Source organism: Odontesthes bonariensis, chromosome 18 (assembly GCF_027942865.1).
Source record: "Odontesthes bonariensis isolate fOdoBon6 chromosome 18, fOdoBon6.hap1, whole genome shotgun sequence".
Classification (NCBI taxonomy): Eukaryota; Metazoa; Chordata; class Actinopteri; order Atheriniformes; family Atherinopsidae; genus Odontesthes; species Odontesthes bonariensis.
The window spans coordinates 31,733,890-31,756,828 of record NC_134523.1 but is presented as its reverse complement, the minus strand read 5'-3'; the positions used below and the strand labels follow the sequence as shown (position 1 = coordinate 31,756,828).

General features: G+C 52.7%; 1 protein-coding gene, 1 long non-coding RNA gene and 1 other non-coding gene across 6 annotated transcripts in view; 2 read left to right on the top strand and 1 right to left on the bottom strand.

Annotated features, from left to right (window-relative positions):
* sacm1la (SAC1 like phosphatidylinositide phosphatase a) overlaps positions 1 to 17,183 on the bottom strand; it is a 53,499-nt gene extending 36,316 nt beyond the window's left edge. Inside the window, exons 1-2 of one of the 3 annotated variants that reach the window (XM_075450174.1) lie at positions 17,106 to 17,176; positions 16,928 to 17,025 (exon numbers count right to left, since the gene is read on the bottom strand). In XM_075450174.1, coding sequence (XP_075306289.1) covers positions 16,928 to 16,965 — 38 coding nt within the window. In that variant the 5' untranslated portion in view covers positions 16,966 to 17,025; positions 17,106 to 17,176. Of the gene's footprint in view, positions 1 to 16,421; positions 16,549 to 16,927; positions 17,026 to 17,105 lie in introns of those variants that run through there. The other 2 variants (XM_075450176.1, XM_075450175.1) reach the window with 2 other exon arrangements.
* A 97-nt stretch (positions 17,184 to 17,280) lies between these two features.
* On the top strand, positions 17,281 to 22,254 carry LOC142368115 (uncharacterized). Of its 2 annotated transcripts, none has more exons than XR_012767262.1 (5): positions 17,281 to 17,416; positions 19,586 to 19,676; positions 19,877 to 19,917; positions 20,294 to 20,333; positions 21,783 to 22,254. It is a non-coding gene; the product is annotated as an uncharacterized LOC142368115 (long non-coding RNA). The 2 variants fall into 2 exon arrangements; XR_012767261.1 differs by lacking the exon at positions 17,281 to 17,416 and adding an exon at positions 18,177 to 18,531.
* On the top strand, positions 19,959 to 20,026 carry LOC142368364 (small nucleolar RNA SNORD52). Its single transcript, XR_012767332.1, has one exon. It is a non-coding gene; the product is annotated as a small nucleolar RNA SNORD52 (small nucleolar RNA).
* Positions 22,255 to 22,939: the final 685 nt, after the last annotated feature.

The window sequence follows — 22,939 nt, the reverse complement described above, 5'->3', positions numbered from 1 at the left end:
GCCTCAGAGCCTCACTGCCTCAGAGTCTCACTGCCTCAGAGTCTCAGAGCCTCATTGCCTCAGAGCCTCACTGCCTCAGAGTCTCACTGCCTCAGTCTCACAGCATCAGAGCCTCACTGCCTCACTGCCTAAGAGCCTCACTGCCTCAGAGCCTCACTGCCTCAGAGCCTCACTGCCTCAGAGTCTCACAGCCTCAGAGTCTCACAGCCTCAGAGTCTCACTGCCTCAGAGCCTCACTGCCTCAGAGCCTCACTGCCTCAGAGTCTCACTGCCTCAGAGTCTCACTGCCCTAGAGTCTCACTGACTCAGTGCCTCAGAGTCTCACTGCCTCAGAGCCTCACTGCCTCAGAGTCTCAGTGACTCACTGCCTCAGAGCCTCAGAGTCTCAGAGCCTCACTGCCTCAGTGCCTCAGAGTCTCAGTGCCTCAGAGTCTAAGTGCCTCAGAGTCTCACTGCCTCAGACCTCACTGACAGTCTCACTGCCTCAGAGCCTCACTGCCTCAGAGCCTCACTGCCTCAGAGCCTCACTGCCTCAGAGCCTCACTGCCTCAGAGCCTCAAAGCCTCAGAGCCTCACTGCCTCAGAGCCTCACTGCCTCAGAGCCTCACTGCCTCAAGAGTCTCACTGCCTCAGTGCCTCAGAGCCTCACAGCCTCACTGCCTCACAGCCTCAGTGCCTCAGAGCCCCAGAGCCTCAGTGCTTCACTGCCTCAGAGCCTCACTGCCTCAGAGCCTCACTGCCTCAGAGCCTCACTGCCTCAGAGCCTCACTGCCTCAGTGCCTCACAGCCTCACAGCCTCACTGCCTCAGAGCCTCACTGCCTCACAGTCTCAGAGCCTCACTGCCTCAGAGCCTCACTGCCTCAGAGTCTCACTGCCTCAGAGCCTCACTGCCTCAGAGCCTCACTGCCTCAGAGTCTCACTGCCCTAGAGTCTCACTGACTCAGTGCCTCAGAGTCTCAGAGCCTCACTGCCTCAGAGTCTCGCTGCCTCAGAGCCTCGCTGCCTCAGAGTCTCACTGCCTCAGAGCCTCAATGCCTCAGAGTCTCACTGCCTCAGAGTCTCACTGCCTCAGTGCCTCAGAGCCTCACAGCCTCACTGCCTCACAGCCTCAGTGCCTCACTGCCTCACTGCCTCAGAGCCCAAGAGCCTCAGTGCTTCACTGCCTCAGAGCCTCACTGCCTCAGAGCCTCACTGCCTCAGAGTCTCAGAGTCTCATTGCCTCAGAGTCTCACTGCCTCAGTGCCTCACAGCCTCACAGCCTCACTGCCTCAGAGCCTCACAGTCTCAGAGCCTCACTGCCTCAGAGCCTCACTGCCTCAGAGTCTCACTGCCTCAGAGCCTCACTGCCTCAGAGTCTCACTGCCTCAGAGTCTCACTGACTCAGTGCCTCAGAGCCTCACTGCCTCACTGCCTCAGAGTCTCACTGCCTCAGAGTCTCACTGCCTCAGAGTCTCACTGCCTCAGAGTCTCACTGCCTCAGAGTCTCAGAGCCTCAGAGTATCACTGCCTCAGAGTTTCACTGTCTCAGAGCCTCACTGCCTCAGAGCCTCACTGCCTCAGAGCCTAACTGCCTCAGAGCCTCACTGCCTCAGAGCCTCACTGCCTCACTGCCTCAGTGCCTAACTGCCTCAGAGCCTCACTGCCTCACTGCCTCAGTGCCTCACTGCCTCACTACCTCAGAGCCTCACTGCCCCACTGCCTCAGAGTCTCACTGCCTCAGAGTCTCACTGCCTCAGAGTCTCACTGCCTCAGAGTTTCACTGTCTCAAGAGCCTCACTGCCTCAAGAGCCTCACTGCCTCAAGAGCCTCACTGCCTCAAGAGCCTCACTGCCTAAAGAGCCTCACTGCCTCAAGAGTCTCACTGCCTCAAGAGTCTCACTGCCTCAAGAGCCTCACTGCCTAAAGAGCCTCACTGCCTCAAGAGTCTCACTGCCTCAAGAGTCTCACTGCCTCAGTGCCTCAGAGCCTCACAGCCTCAGAGCCTCACAGCCTCAGTGCTTCAGTGCCTCACTGCCTCAGAGCCTCACTGCCTCAGAGCCTCACTGCCTCAGAGCCTCACAGTCTCAGAGCCTCAGAGCCTCAGTGCCTCAGAGCCTCAGAGTCTCAGAGCCTCACTGCCTCAGAGCCTCACTGCCTCAGAGTCTCACTGCCTCAGAGTCTCACTGCCTCAGAGTCTCACTGCCTCAGAGTTTCACTGTCTCAGAGCCTCACTGCCTCAGAGCCTCACTGCCTCAGAGCCTAACTGCCTCAGAGCCTAACTGCCTCAGAGCCTCACTGCCTCACTGCCTCAGTGCCTAACTGCCTCAGAGCCTCACTGCCTCACTGCCTCAGTGCCTCACTGCCTCACTGCCTCAGAGCCTCACTGCCCCACTGCCTCAGAGTCTCACTGCCTCAGAGTCTCACTGCCTCAGAGTCTCACTGCCTCAGAGTTTCACTGCCTCAGAGTCTCACTGCCTCAGAGTTTCACTGTCTCAAGAGCCTCACTGCCTCAAGAGCCTCACTGCCTCAAGAGCCTCACTGCCTCAAGAGCCTCACTGCCTCAAGAGCCTCACTGCCTAAAGAGCCTCACTGCCTCAAGAGTCTCACTGCCTCAGTGCCTCAGAGCCTCACAGCCTCAGAGCCTCACAGCCTCAGTGCTTCAGTGCCTCACTGCCTCAGAGCCTCACTGCCTCAGAGCCTCACTGCCTCAGAGCCTCACTGCCTCAGAGCCTCACTGCCTCAGAGCCTCACTGCCTCAGAGTCTCAGAGTCTCACTGCCTCAGTGCCTCACAGCCTCACTGCCTCAGAGTCTCACTGCCTCACTGCCTCAGAGTCTCACTGCCCTAGAGTCTCACTGACTCAGTGCCTCAGAGTCTCAGAGCCTCACTGCCTCAGAGTCTCACTGCCTCAGAGTGTCACTGCCTCAGAGTCTCAGAGTCTCAGAGCCTCAGAGTCTCACTGCCTCAGAGCCTCACTGCCTCAGAGCCTCACAGTCTCAGAGCCTCAGAGCCTCAGTGCCTCAGAGCCTCAGAGTCTCAGAGCCTCACTGCCTCAGAGCCTCACTGCCTCAGAGTCTCACTGCCTCAGAGTCTCACTGCCTCAGAGTCTCACTGCCTCAGAGTTTCACTGTCTCAGAGCCTCACTGCCTCAGAGCCTCACTGCCTCAGAGCCTAACTGCCTCAGAGCCTAACTGCCTCAGAGCCTCACTGCCTCACTGCCTCAGTGCCTAACTGCCTCAGAGCCTCACTGCCTCACTGCCTCAGTGCCTCACTGCCTCACTGCCTCAGAGCCTCACTGCCCCACTGCCTCAGAGTCTCACTGCCTCAGAGTCTCACTGCCTCAGAGTCTCACTGCCTCAGAGTTTCACTGCCTCAGAGTCTCACTGCCTCAGAGTTTCACTGTCTCAAGAGCCTCACTGCCTCAAGAGCCTCACTGCCTCAAGAGCCTCACTGCCTCAAGAGCCTCACTGCCTCAAGAGCCTCACTGCCTAAAGAGCCTCACTGCCTCAAGAGTCTCACTGCCTCAGTGCCTCAGAGCCTCACAGCCTCAGAGCCTCACAGCCTCAGTGCCTCACTGCCTCAGAGCCTCACTGCCTCAGAGCCTCACTGCCTCAGAGCCTCACTGCCTCAGAGCCTCACTGCCTCAGAGCCTCACTGCCTCAGAGTCTCAGAGTCTCACTGCCTCAGTGCCTCACAGCCTCACTGCCTCAGAGTCTCACTGCCTCACTGCCTCAGAGTCTCACTGCCCTAGAGTCTCACTGACTCAGTGCCTCAGAGTCTCAGAGCCTCACTGCCTCAGAGTCTCACTGCCTCAGAGTGTCACTGCCTCAGAGTCTCAGAGTCTCAGAGCCTCAGAGTCTCACTGCCTCAGAGCCTCACTGCCTCAGAGCCTCAGAGTCTCAGAGCCTCAGTGCCTCAGAGTCTCATTGCCTCAGAGTCTCACTGCCTCAGAGCCTCACAGTCTCAGAGCCTCACTGCCTCAGAGTCTCACTGCCCTAGAGTCTCACTGACTCACTGCCTCAGAGTCTCACTGCCTCAGAGCCTCACTGCCTCAGAGCCTCACTGCCTCAGAGCCTCACTGCCTCACTGCCTCAGAGTCTCACTGCCTCAGAGTCTCACTGCCTCAGAGCCTCACTGCCTCAGAGCCTCACTGCCTCAGAGTCTCACTGCCCTAGAGTCTCACTGACTCAGTGCCTCAGAGTCTCAGAGCCTCACTGCCTCAGAGTCTCACTGCCTCAGAGTCTCACTGCCTCAGAGTCTCACTGCCTCAGAGTCTCACTGCCTCAGAGTCTCACTGCCTCAGAGTCTCAGAGCCTCACTGCATCAGTGCGTCAGAGTCTCAGTGCCTCAGAGTCTCAGTGCCTCAGAGTCTCAGAGTCTCACTGCCTTAGAGCCTCACTGCCTCAGAGTCTCACTGCCTCAGAGTCTCACTGCCTCAGAGTCTCACTGCCTCAGAGTCTCACTGCCTCAGAGCCTCACTGCCTCAGAGTCTCACTGCCTCAGAGCCTCACTGCCTCACTGCCTCAGAGCCTCACTGCCTCAGAGCCTCACTGCCTCAGAGCCTCACTGCCTCAGAGTCTCACTGCCTCAGAGTCTCACTGCCTCAGAGTCTCAGTAGCCCCTTTCACACTGCCGAATAACCCGCGTTTAATTCGCGAATTTAGCGTGTCCGCTGTTGTGTTCACACTGCCGACCCGGGCTGCCGCGTCAACTCGACTCGCCTTTCGACCCGCGTCGGACCCTAGTCTTTTTGCCGAGCCGAGTTTGGTGTGAACGCAATCGACGCGGGTCGGACGTGGGCGTGACGTGAGGAGTTTAAAAGACAGAATGGACAGCTGATTCAGAACAACAGAGACAGGTGAGGACAAGTTTCACTCTGTTTTAGCCTACATCAAGTTGGAGACATTTTTTAATATGGCCAACTGGGGAGACAAGGAGGTCCGCGAGCTCCTCAGCCTCCAAGCAGAGGACGTTATTTACCGCCACATGTCGGGGGCGGTGAAAGATGGACCTCTGCTGGAAGGGCTGGCGAGAAAGATGGGAGAGCGCGGTTTCCCACGCAGCAAGACGCACCGTAAAGTAACATCTCCATGAACTGGATTGCAAAAACGAGTTCTCAAGGTGTCCCGCCATCGTTTGTTTGAAAAAATTTGATGCAGACAGGTGTATTTAACCCTACCTCCGACGCATGGCTTGTGCCTACGTCAGTGTACACGCCCAGCATTTTATGTGTTTCGTGTGACGCTCTGCCACTAGGCAACGCCCCCTGAACTCAGCTTCAGGCGACACGGGTCACCCTAACACGCCAAGCGTTCACATTGCTCGACGCGGGTCGAAGGTGCAATTTGGACCCGCTAAGGTAGCGGGTCGCAGTGTGAAAGGGGCTAGAGACTCACTGCCTCAGAGCCTCACTGCCTCAGGAGTCTCACTGCCTCAGAGTTTCACTGCCTCAGAGCCTCACTGCCTCAAGAGTCTCACTGCCTCAAGAGTCTCACTGCCTCAGAGTCTCACTGCCTCAAGAGCCTCAGTGCCTCAGAGCCTCACTGCCTCAGAGTCTCACTGCCTCAGTGCCTCAGAGCCTCACTGTCTCAGAGCCTCAGTGCCTCAGAGCCCCAGAGCCTCAGTGCTTCAGTGCCTCACTGCCTCAGAGCCTCACTGTCTCAGAGCCTCAGTGCCTCAGAGTCTCAGAGCCTCACTGCCTCAGAGCCTCACTGCCTCAGAGCCTCACTGCCTCAGAGTCTCACTGCCTCAGAGTTTCACTGCCTCAGAGCCTCACTGCCTCAAGAGTCTCACTGCCTCAAGAGTCTCACTGCCTCAGAGTCTCACTGCCTCAAGAGCCTCAGTGCCTCAGAGCCTCACTGCCTCAGAGTCTCACTGCCTCAGTGCCTCAGAGCCTCACTGTCTCAGAGCCTCAGTGCCTCAGAGCCCCAGAGCCTCAGTGCTTCAGTGCCTCACTGCCTCAGAGCCTCACTGTCTCAGAGCCTCACTGTCTCAGAGCCTCAGTGCCTCAGAGTCTCAGAGCCTCACTGCCTCAGAGCCTCACTGCCTCAGAGCCTCACTGCCTCAGAGCCTCACTGCCTCAGAGTCTCACTGCCTCAGAGTCTCACTGCCTCAGAGCCTCACTGCCTCAGAGTCTCACTGACTCAGTGCCTCAGAGTCTCAGAGCCTCACTGCCTCAGAGTCTCACTGCCCTAGAGTCTCACTGACTCAGTGCCTCAGAGTCTCACTGCCTCAGAGTCTCAGAGTCTCAGAGCCTCAGAGTATCACTGCCTCAGAGTCTCACTGCCTCAGAGTTTCACTGTCTCAGAGCCTCACTGCCTCAGAGCCTCACTGCCTCAGAGCCTCACTGCCTCAGAGCCTCACTGCCTCAGAGCCTCACTGCCTCAGAGCCTCACTGCCTCAGAGCCTCACTGCCTCAGAGCCTCACTGCCTCAGAGTCTCACTGCCTCAGAGCCTCACTGCCTCAGAGCCTCACTGCCTCAAGAGCCTCACTGCCTAAAGAGCCTCACTGCCTAAAGAGCCTCACTGCCTCAAGAGTCTCACTGCCTCAGAGTCTCACTGCCTCAGTGCCTCAGAGCCTCACAGCCTCAGAGCCTCACAGCCTCAGTGCTTCAGTGCCTCACTGCCTCAGAGCCTCACTGCCTCAGAGCCTCACTGCCTCAGAGCCTCACTGCCTCAGAGCCTCACTGCCTCACTGCCTCAGAGCCTCACTGCCTCACTGCCTCAGAGCCTCACTGCCTCAGAGCCTCAGTGCCTCACAGTCTCAGAGCCTCACAGTCTCAGAGCCTCAGTGCCTCAGAGCCTCAGAGTCTCAGAGCCTCACTGCCTCAGAGCCTCACTGCCTCAGAGTCTCACTGCCTCAGAGCCTCACTGCCTCAAGAGCCTCACTGCCTCAAGAGCCTCACTGCCTAAAGAGCCTCACTGCCTCAAGAGTCTCACTGCCTCAAGAGTCTCACTGCCTCAGTGCCTCAGAGCCTCACAGCCTCAGAGCCTCACAGCCTCAGTGCTTCAGTGCCTCAGTGCCTCACAGTCTCAGAGCCTCAGTCTCAGAGCCTCACTGCCTCAGAGCCTCACTGCCTCAGAGTCTCACTGCCTCAGAGCCTCACTGCCTCAGAGTCTCACTGCCTCAGTGCCTCAGAGCTTCACAGCCTCACTGCCTCACAGCCTCACTGCCTCAGAGCCCCAGAACCTCAGTGCTTCACTGCCTCAGAGCCTCACTGCCTCAGAGCCTCACTGCCTCAGAGTCTCAGAGTCTCATTGCCTCAGTCTCAGAGCCTCACTGCCTCACAGCCTCACTGCCTCAGAGTCTCACTGCCTCAGAGTCTCACTGCCCTAGAGTCTCACTGACTCAGTGCCTCAGAGTCTCAGAGCCTCACTGCCTCAGAGTCTCACTGCCTCAGAGTGTCACTGCCTCAGAGTGTCACTGCCTCAGAGTCTCAGAGCCTCAGAGTCTCACTGCCTCAGAGCCTCACTGCCTCAGAGCCTCAGAGTCTCAAAGCCTCAGTGCCTCAGAGTCTCATTGCCTCAGAGTCTCACTGCCTCAGTGCCTCAGAGCCTCACTGCCTCAGAGCCTCACTGCCTCAGGGCCTCACTGCCTCAGAGCCTCACTGCCTCAGAGCCTCACTGCCTCAGAGCCTCACTGCCTCAGAGTCTCACTGCCCTAGAGTCTCACTGACTCAGTGCCTCAGAGTCTCAGAGCCTCACTGCCTCAGAGTCTCACTGCCTCAAGAGTCTCAGTGCCTCAGAGTCTCAGAGCCTCACTGCATCAGTGCGTCAGAGTCTCAGTGCCTCAGAGTCTCAGAGTCTCACTGCCTCAGAGTCTCACTGCCTCAGAGTCTCACTGCCTCAGAGTCTCACTGCCTCAGAGTCTCACTGCCTCAGAGCCTCACTGCCTCAGAGCCTCACTGCCTCAGAGTCTCACTGCCTCAGAGCCTCACTGCCTCAGAGTCTCACTGCCTCAGAGTCTCAGAGTCTCAGAGCCTCACTGCCTCAGTCTCACTGCCTCAGAGCCTCACTGCCTCACTGCCTCAGAGCCTCACTGCCTCAGAGTCTCACTGCCTCAGAGTCTCACTGCCTCAGAGTCTCAGTGACTCACTGCCTCAGAGCCTCACTGCCTCAGGTGTCTCACTGCCTCAGAGTCTCACTGCCTCAGAGTTTCACTGCCTCAGAGCCTCAGTGCCTCAGAGTCTCAGAGCCTCACTGCCTCAGAGCCTCACTGCCTCAGAGCCTCACTGCCTCAGAGCCTCACTGCCTCAGAGTCTCACTGCCTCAGAGTCTCACTGCCTCAGAGCCTCACTGCCTCAGAGTCTCACTGACTCAGTGCCTCAGAGTCTCAGAGCCTCACTGCCTCAGAGTCTCACTGCCCTAGAGTCTCACTGACTCAGTGCCTCAGAGTCTCACTGCCTCAGAGTCTCAGAGTCTCAGAGCCTCAGAGTATCACTGCCTCAGAGTCTCACTGCCTCAGAGTTTCACTGTCTCAGAGCCTCACTGTCTCAGAGCCTCACTGCCTCAGAGCCTCACTGCCTCAGAGCCTCACTGCCTCAGAGCCTCACTGCCTCAGAGCCTCACTGCCTCAGAGTCTCACTGCCTCAGAGCCTCACTGCCTCAGAGCCTCACTGCCTCAGAGCCTCACTGCCTCAAGAGCCTCACTGCCTCAAGAGCCTCACTGCCTAAAGAGCCTCACTGCCTCAGAGTCTCACTGCCTCAGTGCCTCAGTGCCTCAGAGCCTCACAGCCTCAGAGCCTCACAGCCTCAGTGCTTCAGTGCCTCACTGCCTCAGAGCCTCACTGCCTCAGAGCCTCACTGCCTCAGAGCCTCACTGCCTCAGAGCCTCACTGCCTCAGAGCCTCACTGCCTCACTGCCTCAGAGCCTCACTGCCTCACTGCCTCAGAGCCTCACTGCCTCAGAGCCTCAGTGCCTCACAGTCTCAGAGCCTCACAGTCTCAGAGCCTCAGAGCCTCAGTGCCTCAGAGCCTCAGAGTCTCAGAGCCTCACTGCCTCAGAGCCTCACTGCCTCAGAGTCTCACTGCCTCAGAGCCTCACTGCCTCAAGAGCCTCACTGCCTCAAGAGCCTCACTGCCTAAAGAGCCTCACTGCCTCAAAAGTCTCACTGCCTCAGAGTCTCACTGCCTCAGTGCCTCAGAGCCTCACAGCCTCAGAGCCTCACAGCCTCAGTGCTTCAGTGCCTCAGTGCCTCACAGTCTCAGAGCCTCAGAGCCTCAGTCTCAGAGCCTCACTGCCTCAGAGCCTCACTGCCTCAGAGTCTCACTGCCTCAGAGCCTCACTGCCTCAGAGTCTCACTGCCTCAGTGCCTCAGAGCTTCACAGCCTCACTGCCTCACAGCCTCACTGCCTCAGAGCCCCAGAACCTCAGTGCTTCACTGCCTCAGAGCCTCACTGCCTCAGAGCCTCACTGCCTCAGAGTCTCATTGCCTCAGAGTCTCAGAGCCTCACTGCCTCACAGCCTCACTGCCTCAGAGTCTCACTGCCTCAGAGTCTCACTGCCCTAGAGTCTCACTGACTCAGTGCCTCAGAGTCTCAGAGCCTCACTGCCTCAGAGTCTCACTGCCTCAGAGTGTCACTGCCTCAGAGTCTCAGAGCCTCAGAGTCTCACTGCCTCAGAGCCTCACTGCCTCAGAGCCTCACTGCCTCAGAGTCTCAGAGCCTCAGTGCCTCAGAGTCTCATTGCCTCAGAGTCTCACTGCCTCAGTGCCTCAGAGCCTCACTGCCTCAGAGCCTCACTGCCTCAGAGCCTCACTGCCTCACTGCCTCAGAGTCTCACTGCCTCAGAGTCTCACTGCCTCAGAGCCTCACTGCCTCAGAGCCTCACTGCCTCAGAGTCTCACTGCCCTAGAGTCTCACTGACTCAGTGCCTCAGAGTCTCAGAGCCTCACTGCCTCAGAGTCTCACTGCCTCAGAGTCTCACTGCCTCAGAGTCTCAGAGCCTCACTGCATCAGTGCGTCAGAGTCTCAGTGCCTCAGAGTCTCAGAGTCTCACTGCCTCAGAGTCTCACTGCCTCAGAGTCTCACTGCCTCAGAGTCTCACTGCCTCAGAGCCTCACTGCCTCAGAGTCTCACTGCCTCAGAGCCTCACTGCCTCAGAGTCTCACTGCCTCAGAGTCTCAGAGTCTCAGAGCCTCACTGCCTCAGTCTCACTGCCTCAGAGCCTCACTGCCTCAGAGTCTCACTGCCTCAGAGTCTCACTGCCTCAGAGTCTCAGTGACTCACTGCCTCAGAGCCTCACTGCCTCAGGAGTCTCACTGCCTCAGAGTCTCACTGCCTCAGAGTTTCACTGCCTCAGAGCCTCACTGCCTCAAGAGCCTCACTGCCTCAAGAGTCTCACTGCCTCAGAGTCTCACTGCCTCAAGAGCCTCACTGCCTCAGAGCCTCACTGCCTCAGAGTCTCACTGCCTCAGTGCCTCAGAGCCTCACTGTCTCAGAGCCTCAGTGCCTCAGAGCCCCAGAGCCTCAGTGCTTCAGTGCCTCACTGCCTCAGAGCCTCACTGCATCAGAGCCTCACTGTCTCAGAGCCTCACTGTCTCAGAGCCTCACTGCCTCAGAGCCTCACTGCCTCAGAGCCTCACTGCCTCAGAGCCTCACTGCCTCAGAGCCTCACTGCCTCAGAGTCTCACTGCCTCAGAGTCTCACTGCCTCAGAGTCTCACTGCCTCAGAGCCTCACTGCCTCAGAGCCTCACTGCCTCAGAGCCTCAGAGTCTCACTGCCTCAGAGCCTCACTGCCTCAGAGTCTCAGTGACTCACTGCCTCAGAGCCTCACTGCCTCAAGAGTCTCACTGCCTCAAGAGTCTCACTGCCTCAAGAGCCTCACTGCCTCAAGAGTCTCACTGCCTCAAGAGTCTCACTGCCTCAAGAGTCTCACTGCCTCAGAGTCTCACTGCCTCAGAGTCTCACTGCCTCAAGAGCCTCAGTGCCTCAGAGCCTCACTGCCTCAGAGCCTCAGTGCTTCAGTGCCTCACTGCCTCAGAGCCTCACTGCCTCACAGCCTCAGAGCCTCACTGCCTCAGAGCCTCACTGTCTCAGAGCCTCACTGTCTCAGAGCCTCACTGCCTCAGAGCCTCACTGCCTCAGAGCCTCACTGCCTCAGAGCCTCACTGCCTCAGAGTCTCACTGCCTCAGAGCCTCAGTGCCTCACTGCCTCAGAGTCTCACTGACTCAGTGCCTCAGAGTCTCAGAGCCTCACTGCCTCAGAGTCTCACTGCCCTAGAGTCTCACTGACTCAGTGCCTCAGAGTCTCACTGCCTCAGAGTCTCAGAGCCTCAGAGTATCACTGCCTCAGAGTCTCACTGCCTCAGAGTTTCACTGTCTCAGAGCCTCACTGTCTCAGAGCCTCACTGCCTCAGAGCCTCACTGCCTCAGAGCCTCACTGCCTCAGAGCCTCACTGCCTCAGAGTCTCACTGCCTCAGAGCCTCACTGCCTCAGAGCCTCACTGCCTCAGAGCCTCACTGCCTCAAGAGCCTCACTGCCTAAAGAGCCTCACTGCCTCAGAGTCTCACTGCCTCAGTGCCTCAGAGCCTCACAGCCTCAGAGCCTCACAGCCTCAGTGCTTCAGTGCCTCACTGCCTCAGAGCCTCACTGCCTCAGAGCCTCACTGCCTCAGAGCCTCACTGCCTCAGAGCCTCACTGCCTCAGAGCCTCACTGCCTCACTGCCTCAGAGCCTCACTGCCTCACTGCCTCAGAGCCTCACTGCCTCACTGCCTCAGAGCCTCACTGCCTCAGAGCCTCAGTGCCTCACAGTCTCAGAGCCTCACAGTCTCAGAGCCTCAGAGCCTCAGTGCCTCAGAGCCTCAGAGTCTCAGAGCCTCACTGCCTCAGAGCCTCACTGCCTCAGAGTCTCACTGCCTCAGAGCCTCACTGCCTCAAGAGCCTCACTGCCTCAAGAGCCTCACTGCCTAAAGAGCCTCACTGCCTCAAGAGTCTCACTGCCTCAGAGTCTCACTGCCTCAGTGCCTCAGAGCCTCACAGCCTCAGAGCCTCACAGCCTCAGTGCTTCAGTGCCTCAGTGCCTCACAGTCTCAGAGCCTCAGAGCCTCAGTCTCAGAGCCTCACTGCCTCAGAGCCTCACTGCCTCAGAGTCTCACTGCCTCAGAGCCTCACTGCCTCAGAGTCTCACTGCCTCAGTGCCTCAGAGCTTCACAGCCTCACTGCCTCACAGCCTCACTGCCTCAGAGCCCCAGAACCTCAGTGCTTCACTGCCTCAGAGCCTCACTGCCTCAGAGCCTCACTGCCTCAGAGCCTCACTGCCTCAGAGTCTCATTGCCTCAGAGTCTCAGAGCCTCACTGCCTCACAGCCTCACTGCCTCAGAGTCTCACTGCCTCAGAGTCTCACTGCCCTAGAGTCTCACTGACTCAGTGCCTCAGAGTCTCAGAGCCTCACTGCCTCAGAGTGTCACTGCCTCAGAGTCTCACTGCCCTAGAGTCTCACTGACTCAGTGCCTCAGAGTCTCAGAGTCTCACTGCCTCAGAGTCTCACTGCCTCAGAGTCTCACTGCCCTAGAGTCTCACTGACTCAGTGCCTCAGAGTCTCAGAGCCTCACTGCCTCAGAGTGTCACTGCCTCAGAGTCTCACTGCCCTAGAGTCTCACTGACTCAGTGCCTCAGAGTCTCAGAGTCTCACTGCCTCAGAGTGTCACTGCCTCAGAGTCTCAGAGCCTCAGAGTCTCACTGCCTCAGAGCCTCACTGCCTCAGAGCCTCAGAGTCTCAGAGCCTCAGTGCCTCAGAGTCTCATTGCCTCAGAGTCTCACTGCCTCAGTGCCTCAGAGCCTCACTGCCTCAGAGCCTCACTGCCTCAGAGCCTCACTGCCTCACTGCCTCAGAGTCTCACTGCCTCAGAGTCTCACTGCCTCAGAGCCTCACTGCCTCAGAGCCTCACTGCCTCAGAGTCTCACTGCCCTAGAGTCTCACTGACTCAGTGCCTCAGAGTCTCAGAGCCTCACTGCCTCAGAGTCTCACTGCCTCAGAGTCTCACTGCCTCAGAGTCTCAGAGCCTCACTGCATCAGTGCGTCAGAGTCTCAGTGCCTCAGAGTCTCAGAGTCTCACTGCCTCAGAGTCTCACTGCCTCAGAGCCTCACTGCCTCAGAGTCTCACTGCCTCAGAGCCTCACTGCCTCAGAGTCTCACTGCCTCAGAGTCTCAGAGTCTCAGAGCCTCACTGCCTCAGTCTCACTGCCTCAGAGCCTCACTGCCTCAGAGTCTCACTGCCTCAGAGTCTCACTGCCTCAGAGTCTCACTGCCTCAGAGTCTCAGTGACTCACTGCCTCAGAGCCTCACTGCCTCAGGAGTCTCACTGCCTCAGAGTCTCACTGCCTCAGAGTTTCACTGCCTCAGAGCCTCACTGCCTCAAGAGCCTCACTGCCTCAAGAGTCTCACTGCCTCAGAGTCTCACTGCCTCAAGAGCCTCACTGCCTCAGAGCCTCACTGCCTCAGAGTCTCACTGCCTCAGTGCCTCAGAGCCTCACTGTCTCAGAGCCTCAGTGCCTCAGAGCCCCAGAGCCTCAGTGCTTCAGTGCCTCACTGCCTCAGAGCCTCACTGCATCAGAGCCTCACTGTCTCAGAGCCTCACTGTCTCAGAGCCTCACTGCCTCAGAGCCTCACTGCCTCAGAGCCTCACTGCCTCAGAGCCTCACTGCCTCAGAGTCTCACTGCCTCAGAGCCTCACTGCCTCAGAGCCTCACTGCCTCAGAGCCTCACTGCCTCAGAGCCTCACTGCCTCAGAGTCTCAGTGACTCACTGCCTCAGAGCCTCACTGCCTCAAGAGTCTCACTGCCTCAAGAGTCTCACTGCCTCAAGAGTCTCACTGCCTCAAGAGTCTCACTGCCTCAGAGTTTCACTGCCTCAAGAGTCTCACTGCCTCAAGAGTCTCACTGCCTCAAGAGTCTCACTGCCTCAGAGTCTCACTGCCTCAGAGTCTCACTGCCTCAAGAGCCTCAGTGCCTCAGAGCCTCACTGCCTCAGAGTCTCACTGCCTCAGTGCCTCAGAGCCTCACTGTCTCAGAGCCTCAGTGCTTCAGTGCCTCACTGCCTCAGAGCCTCACTGCCTCACAGCCTCAGAGCCTCACTGCCTCAGAGCCTCACTGTCTCAGAGCCTCACTGTCTCAGAGCCTCACTGTCTCAGAGCCTCAGTGCCTCAGAGTCTCAGAGCCTCACTGCCTCAGAGCCTCACTGCCTCAGAGCCTCACTGCCTCAGAGCCTCACTGCCTCAGAGTCTCACTGCCTCAGAGCCTCAGTGCCTCACTGCCTCAGAGTCTCACTGCCTCAGAGCCTCAGAGCCTCACAGCCTCAGAGCCTCACAGCCTCATAGCCTCAGTGCCTCACTGCCTCAGAGCCCCAGAGCCTCAGTGCTTCAGTGCCTCAGAGCCTCACTGCCTCAGAGCCTCACTGCCTCAGAGTCTCAGAGCCTCAGTGCCTCAGAGTCTCATTGGCTCAGAGTCTCACTGCCTCACAGCCTCAGAGCCTCACTGCCTCACAGTCTCAGAGCCTCACTGCCTCACAGCCTCAGAGCCTCACAGCCTCAGTGCCTCACTGCCTCAGTGCTTCAGTGCCTCACTGCCTCAGAGTCTCACTGCCTCAGTGCCTCACAGCCTCACAGTCTCAGAGCCTCACAGCCTCAGTGCCTCACAGCCTCACTGCCTCAGAGCCTCACTGCCTCAGAGCCTCAGTGCCTCACAGCCTCAGTGCCTCACAGCCTCAGTGCCTCACAGCCTCAGTGCCTCACAGCCTCAGAGCCTCACAGCCTCAGAGCCTCACAGTCTCAGAGCCTCACAGCCTCACTGCCTCAGAGCCTCAGTGCCTCACAGCCTTAGAGCCTCACAGCCTCAGTGCCTCAGAGCCTCAGTGCCTCACTGCCTCAGAGCCTAACTGCCTCACAGTCTCAGAGCCTCAGTGCCTCACAGTCTCAGAGCCTCAGTGCCTCACAGCCTCAGTGACACAGTCTCACAGCCTCACTGCCTCACTGCCTCAGAGCCTCCCTGCCTCACAGCCTCAGAGCCTCACTGCCTCAGAGCCTCACTGCCTCAGAGCCTCACAGCCTCACTGCCTCAGAGCCTCACAGCCTGAGGCTCTGACCGCTGTCATTATGAAGTGGCACCTCAAAGCCATTAAAGGGCCTCCTCAAAGCCAGCATCCTCTGTGGATCCCTTACTGCCAGCTGCTCCACAAATGATGCAATAACACAACCCCTGTCCAACTATGCCAGGATCCTCTCTGTATCAACAAAGTATATGCTATATTCTACATGTTTTTTTATTAATTTTTATGTTGTAGAGTTGTGAAATTATTTTATCAATGGAGAAATTGAGCAGCCTTGCTTTGTTGTCTACAGTAGTAGATCAACCCTCATCTTACTTTGAAGCTCCCAGCTCCCTGAAGCGACGTCGACGCAGCTTTAGCAGCAGAAAAGCTATCAGGCTTGTGTTGATAATAATAAACTCCTGGACTATTTTCAAACTTCCAAATGCATCGTTTGGTGAGTACAGACCATATTTGTACTACTGTAGAAGTTTGGTGTCATGGCATGTGATTTTAGTGTGGTAATTTTGGAGATACTGCCAGGATCCATTAACCCTTGTACGAAGCTATTCGGGATAACTCAGTAACTCAGCTGATGTTCAGCCAATATCGAAAAAACTGCGGGTGGGCTACTTGGCTGGATGTCACGGTTCAAATGACCCCAGGTTGAATCTACTCCGGAGTATCGCTTTAAGTCTACAATCAAATGTTAGAAATACTCAACTTACAATTTATACAATTTCCTTTAAAAACTCTGAAATAACATTTAACATTTAAGACTTAGTTACTTTTAGGATGGAGTCAACAAGAATTTAACAACAGTATAAATGCACAATTATCAATAAAGTTCATTACAATCCCGTTGCTTCCTTTCAAGCTTTTTCTCCCTGGTTTAGCGTCGATACGCTAATGTCTGTGAGCAAGAAACCCCTTCAAAAGAAATCAATTAATCAAACTAATAGAGATATTTCTTGTTCAATAAAAGTGAAAGGAATAACTTGTTCTCGCTACATTAGAGAAATAAATCTGGTTTACAGACAAATGTCAACAAAATGAGAAAACCTGGATGATACAGAAGAATGCACCATTTCATCTTTGAAAGCTCATAAGACACGTGTGAGAGGGATCAGTGTGTGTGTCTATATGTTGGTATTTTCTGGTATACATTACACTTAGTCTGCCTTCAACTGGGAACTTAGACTGATCACTGAAAAGATCCCCGTTTTCTAATAAAAACACAGCTTGAGTAACACGGCTTTAAATCGACAGAAAAATGTGCCCTCCTGCTCAGCTGCAGTGACGTGTGGAGATCAGGCTGATGTGGTGAAACACTCACTCCATTGTTGGTCCTTCTAATCCACATGCCTGTACTACAGGGATACAGCGTGCCACTTGTATTTCCACTGTCTGACCTCACCTCCCATACAGTGGTGCAGAGAATGCAGTGCCTCATACTTTATATCCCCACGCCCACGCCCAGGCTGGATGAACCCTTGTGCTGCCGCCACACTGCAGGTGGAGGAGGACTGGGAAGACTGGACGGCCTGCATTTTGAACAGGGTGCAGTGTATGAACAAGGGTGTGTCTGGAGAAGGACGTTTTCACGTGTGATAGAACAAGTGTCACCGAAATTCACCGCTAATTTTATAACCTGCCTGAGTCAACAGAGATAATATAAAACGAATACTTCACAGTAATGTGTGTTGACATAGTTCCCAGACTAAATTCAATTCGACATGCCCATTGACCAACTTTTTATCCCCGTGTTTGCACTGAACATCAAAACCGGCCAACAGATTAAAAAAGAAAAAACAGCATTTGGCAACTGCACACACCTCCCACCAAGTTAACATATCGATAGCAGGCTTCTCTGTGTTCATAATGGATGAGTGTGAGGTGAAGCTCGGCGGGTTCCTGCTCTACCTTCCGTGTCTGTCAGCAAACTTCAGCCGCCGTGTCATCTACCTTAACGAGACCCCTGAACTCCAGCTCCTCTGTAACCTCCGTCCTGAGCTGTTCTCCTTTTGTATATTTCAACAAAGTTGGAAAAAAACGGAATATGGAAGGGAAAGGTTGCCAAAATTAAATGAAGGCTACTTACAAATTGTATCTCTCGTAGGCGGTCGCCATTTTCCTTCCGTTTAGCTGACCTCAGTGACGACAGCACAGGAGCTCTGTATGTTGCCAGTTTTGCAATAAGAGACCGTAAAACTGTACCAGGTGTAAAAGCCGCTTTCCTCGTCTAGCTTACCACAACCTGGCACCCAAAAATGCATGGTCATGGGTGGTACTTGTAGTTCAATGCGTTGTATCCTAATCCCAAAAACTGGAAATGAGTTCTTCGATTTCTCTTTTACGGCACGAATTTTAGCTCACCAAAGGACACACGTAAATTCACCAAAGACTAAGTTTGTAAGTATACGTACAAAATGTCTGTTGTTTTTATTTTTATTTTTATCAATCTAAACCTTTTAAGTGTTTGACAGATAACTGTCAGACTGGTATCAACTGAACAATAGCAGTGGGAGCCGTTATTGGAATTGTGTTGTGTTTGTGGTATATCTTATTTTCTACATTCAGTGTAAATTAAGTGTGTTGCTTTATACTTGATGTTTGTTATTCCTTTGTATTAGACTTATTATTGTATCAAGAAATTGTTAATAGTAATAAACTAGGGTAGACTATGTTTAAATCCAGGATGAAAACAGTTCTATTTAGCTGTGCATATGACAGCTGGAAGTATTTTATCTGCACTCTTCACTTTTAAATTAATTAATAAATGATTATTTTTTGTTTTTTTAAATGATTTTATTGCCTTCTTGTGATTTTATGTAGATGTAAAGCACTTTGAATTGCCTTGTGTACGAATTGTGCTCTACAAATAAAATTGCCTTGCCTATGTAGTTAATATGTGATTACAGACACACGTATGATATGTTCAGGACACCCGTCTGTTCACAGAGAGCCCCTTTTCAGTCCGTCTCCTACCAGTTTGGCAAACATTTCAAACAGGCAATGTTCAGGATACCCGTCTGTTCACAAAGATCCCCTTTTCAGTCTGTCTCCTACGCGTCTATGCTCCTACCAGTTTGGCAAACATTTAAAACAGGCAATGATCAGGATACCTAAGGCGTCTGTGCGGAGAGGACCGCATATATAAGCGATGAACGGAGCCAGCTCGGTCTTTCAGATCCAGGATGCTTGAGAGCGGAACATTGGCGGGACTTATCCCGAATATGAGCGGGACACTATGTGAGATGGTGACGGATACTTTAGCGGCACATCCTAAACATGTACTAGGTTTCCGTTGTCTCCGCTTTGTGAACGGAGTGAAGGCAGCGCCTGCGGGTGCTCTGTGTTGAGCACGTGGCATGGCCACGAGACTAGAAATGGAGGAGGAATCCGACCCTGAGGGAGACGGTTATTTCCACAGTGAGCTCTCAGTTGAGTCGTTTTCATCGAGTATGATGAGCTGAAAACTTGCCCAGAAGTTCTCGGAGAACTGCATTCACTGGTGGTTGCGTTAAGTGAGTATTAAGTTAACAACAAAATACCTGGAACTTTAAAAGCTTTAAAAAGTAATTAACTGCACTGTAACTTCCGAACAGGACACGGGATGATATGTTTAACTAAATGATATAAAATGACATTAATGTGGCAGGTCTCCTCGTCCTTTAACTCAAAATGGCTGATCACGGGCTGCTTAATAGGGAACTCTTAAAGCTTTTTTTCTTTGGAGTTGTGGAACAAATGAAAAAAGTCTCCTGCAGTTGGAGAACTGTATGAACGCCTTCATTTAGCAGCGCTCCTAAAATGGTGCACAGCGTCATCTGAGACGTTTATTTTCCAGATATGTTCATTTGGGTTGACACGGTGCTCCTTTACCAATGATCAGTAGCTCTCAGCTTATTAAATTCATTTAGACACCTTAACCTGACAAGAAATTGGATCCGATTAAGACCCGGGATAGCTGAAAGTCACTCTAAACCTGCTTGTAGACGCTGAAGCACGTGGTGAAATAGACTTTGCGTTCTGCGCATGCTCCAGATGTTTTCCCGGGGTCGTGACCCGGAAGTCAAAGGAGACGATATTCCTGTTGTCGCCGTCAGAAAGAAACAAACAACGCGATGGAGAATGCTCCGTTGGGCATCGAGTTTGTGCAACAAGCAGCTCATCACAGAGCAAATGTAGAGGGACGTAGCTTCATCTGGCTCTGCGTTCTCCATCTTTCTCCAATGCCTGAGTTTGTTGTTGGTGGTGGTGGAGGTCAACAGGAAGTGGCTCTATTAGCAACAGCTGGAATGGGTACAGCGCCACCTATCATACCGGGGTATGACACGCTTTGTGCCTCTGATCCATTCATTCACCGCCATATATCCAAGGAGAATTACCCTGGCTCAAATAAGTAGCATAACCCAACTATAGCTATAATGGAATTAATCTCACCATGTAGACCCACTGAGTGACTCTTGAATTGTGAAGTCTTGGTCCGATTAAGGCAGTTTATAAGACTGATTTGTGAAGTGTACATTTTCTAAACATGTCCATGCCTTTAAATGCATGTTTCCATTTTGTCTCTAGGCAACGGATGGTGGGGTTTGTGTTGGAAATGACCTGGCCAGTCGTTTCAGGATCCCAAAGGAGACTGTGCTGTGTGCAGTTGTAAGAGGAGGTGAGTTTGTGTGGAAAACCACTGAATGATGCGCAGTACTAACCAGAATGCTACAATGATGATTCACTAGACTAGAGTCTCTGAATATATAAATATATATAATGAAGCTCTTTCACAGTGCACTGAACATGCATATTTAAAGTGTTCAAGCCCAACTTGAGCGATCCAAGCCGGCCCTAACGCTGTGCTTTAACCCGCAGGTGTTAATCGAAGGGCCACTGGATGGAGAAAGTCCCTCCGGGTAAGGCTGGTACCTACAAACTTCTGTTGTATCTCATCATGTGGGATGATGATTTCATAGACTAGAGTCTCTGAATATACAATGAAGCTCTTTCACAGTGCACTGACCACAGTGGTCTGCAATGTTGAATCCATTTACTGCAAACCACGGGGGCATCTTTAACTTTAGCTTTCCTCTGCTGCTTCCTGATATATTTTCATTCTTTGGACTGTAAAGGAAGCTGTAACTGGACTGATGACTTGGATCAACTAAAATTACAAAAGCAAATGTGATTGCAGTAAATTGATGAAAACATTCAGTCACGTTTGTTAGGTTTTTTTAAAGTTTGTATATTTTTAGAATTAATTACACTTTTTTTTTTTTTTTTTTTCATTAGGTCATCTGAACTAATGGGAGCTGGCCTGTCATGTTCATATGTAAGTATCAGTTGAGGAAGAAACCCCCAGTCAGCCCCAGATGAAGTGGGTAGTGCTGCATGACTATAGCTTAGCAATGAGCTTTGAAACAGTGAGTTGAGGTTTAGCTTCATGGTGTAGCTTTTGCACTAAAGATTTGATTGTACTCAGCCAAAAATCCACTTTACTAGGTTGCAACCAAACCTATTTTAGCAATGAGATGAACCTGTTCTCCTTATGAAGATTCAGAAGGATGTGTGGTTGGAACTAAGCCAGGGATGTCAAACTGACCCATGAAAGGGTTGTGTGGGTGCAGGTTTCTGTTCTAACCTGCAGCAGCACAGCTGACTTGTTTCATTCATTCAACTGAACTGTCTGCACTGAAGGTCTTAACCAGTTCAGTTGATTGAAGGAAATGAGTCCTTTCATGGACCAGTTTGACCCCCCCCCTCCCTGCTGTAGGAATTCAGTGTAACTGACTCGGTGTGTCTTCAGCAATGAAAATCAAAGTGACTTCCTTTGATTTACCACAATTATCTGGAAATGTCTGTCTTGTCAAAGGTTTGATGGTCACATGCAAAGCAGACCAGGTTATTTTCTATTAAAATACTGTGGAGTAATTGTTAAAATGCACTGACACTAGAATATTGTGGCAACCCTAGTTTGTACATGTGTTGGGAGCTGTAACTAGGCAGGAAATATGCGTGGCTCCTCAGCTGGTGGCTACTACTACTTCTACTTCTGGCAGAAAGCCCTGGCTCCACCGGTCTGGTCAATGATGATGCAGTTATTTGGTTCTACTGATGTTAACTGAAGTCTACTCGCAGCGCACTGAGACTCAGACTGCTGGAGCTATTGGAGGCTGCAGAAGTCAAACACTGCAGATTAAGTCCCTTTAATTTTGGGTTTGACTGAGGCGGCACAAGCTCAATGGTCACTATGATGACATGCAGAGCTGAAGCGAGTTAAAGTTGCTTGGGCATTTCTGAGGCTGTGAGGGCAGGTTTAAGACCTGCTGCTTCCACCTTCCTCTGTGGGAGGCCATGAAAGTACAGCTGAATTCTGCCTTTAGGTTTCTGACAAACAGAAAAATGTGGGAATGAGAGCAGCTTGGCTGGATTTCAGCTGGATTAAGATACACTTCCACTTTGGAGCATGGCCACAACACCTCGGCCCATCAGAGTGTAGCTGAGTCTTTACATGCAGGAGGGAGTTGATCCACAACTATGTTCAGTTTCAAAGGTCAGGTTTGGGCCAAACTAAGTTTTGGCTTTTAAAGTTTTGTTTTTTTTGTTTGTTTGTTTGTTTTTTCTCTCTCTCGTTTAAATGTGGTCATGTGTGCAGAAATGGAGCAGGTTGGTATACATGGCACTAGGTATGTGGTGTTGGTGTAACACGGCGTTATGTCGGCTAAGCTTTGATGCACACTGCGCTGAGATGTTAACGCTGAGATTTCATGTGCCTTCACAGGAGCAGAACTTCAGACGAGACTGGACCTTCAGTCATGGAGTCGGGAGGATGAAGCCTCATTTAAAAACCGTCTCTGACACCATGTGAAAGTGTTTCTTTTGCTAAACTTTCCCCTGAAATGTAAGAAGGGTTTTAACCCCTGTATGTAGATAAACCATTGGACTTTTAAGTGTTGTACAGCACTGTTGTTAAAGTGGTTGTAAAAATAACACGTTGATTTAAGGAGGTTTTAAATAAATGGTTGACAACTCTGGGACTGTTTGTTTCTCCCCACAGTGCAGCAGAAGGCTGCTCTGGGATGCATGACATATTATGGAGTGGTAATGCCTACTGCAAATATGCGTTTCAAAAAAAAAAAAAAAAAATTATCCCTAAAGCTTTTTTGTCTGACTGGTTGGTAGCAATTGTCATTCATCGCTCATCAAAGCACTCAATAAAGAGAATCGGTTGAACCAACTTGTTTTCTTGACTTATATGCACACATTCAGCTCAGAAACCTTTCAGGTAAACTGAACGCTGCTTTTTCACAATAATTGGTAAAGTTAACATTGAGGTTTATGAAACCACCAGTTATTAAATATTTAGTTTTGCGCACTTGAACAGCATCTACATGTTCTACAGAAAGGCATTTAGTTGGGAGTCCTAGCAGCAGGAACCCATTGAGTTAGTAGCGTTTCCTATTAATCAGTTTCTGCTGCAATTGAAGTCTATGGCAGCCCCATGAACGCTATGGTAAAAAGTTGTGAAATTTGGCACATGTAATCAGCCAAGTGCCAAACACAAACTCAAGAATTTTCATGCCCCAAGAGCTTACGCTCTAGCGCCACCAACACGCCAAAGTTCAAAGTGCATTCAGCCTAATAACTTTTGACTACTTGGTCCAAATTTCACAAATGAGGCATCGTTGGAATCCTTGGATCATGACAAGTCCAACGCACCCTATGACGTCAATTTGCGTATACTTAGATTTCCCGCCATTTTGAATTTAATCAAAAAGCATTTCAGGTCAGAGATTGTCCAATTTTCACGAGACTTGGCACATAGACTCTTAAGACCAATCTGCACAAAAGTTAGTGTGGAATTAAGTAGGCTTCCGATTTTCCATAAAAGCCAATCAAACTCGAGGTTGACGCCCCCAAACCGGAAGTGAGGCCATA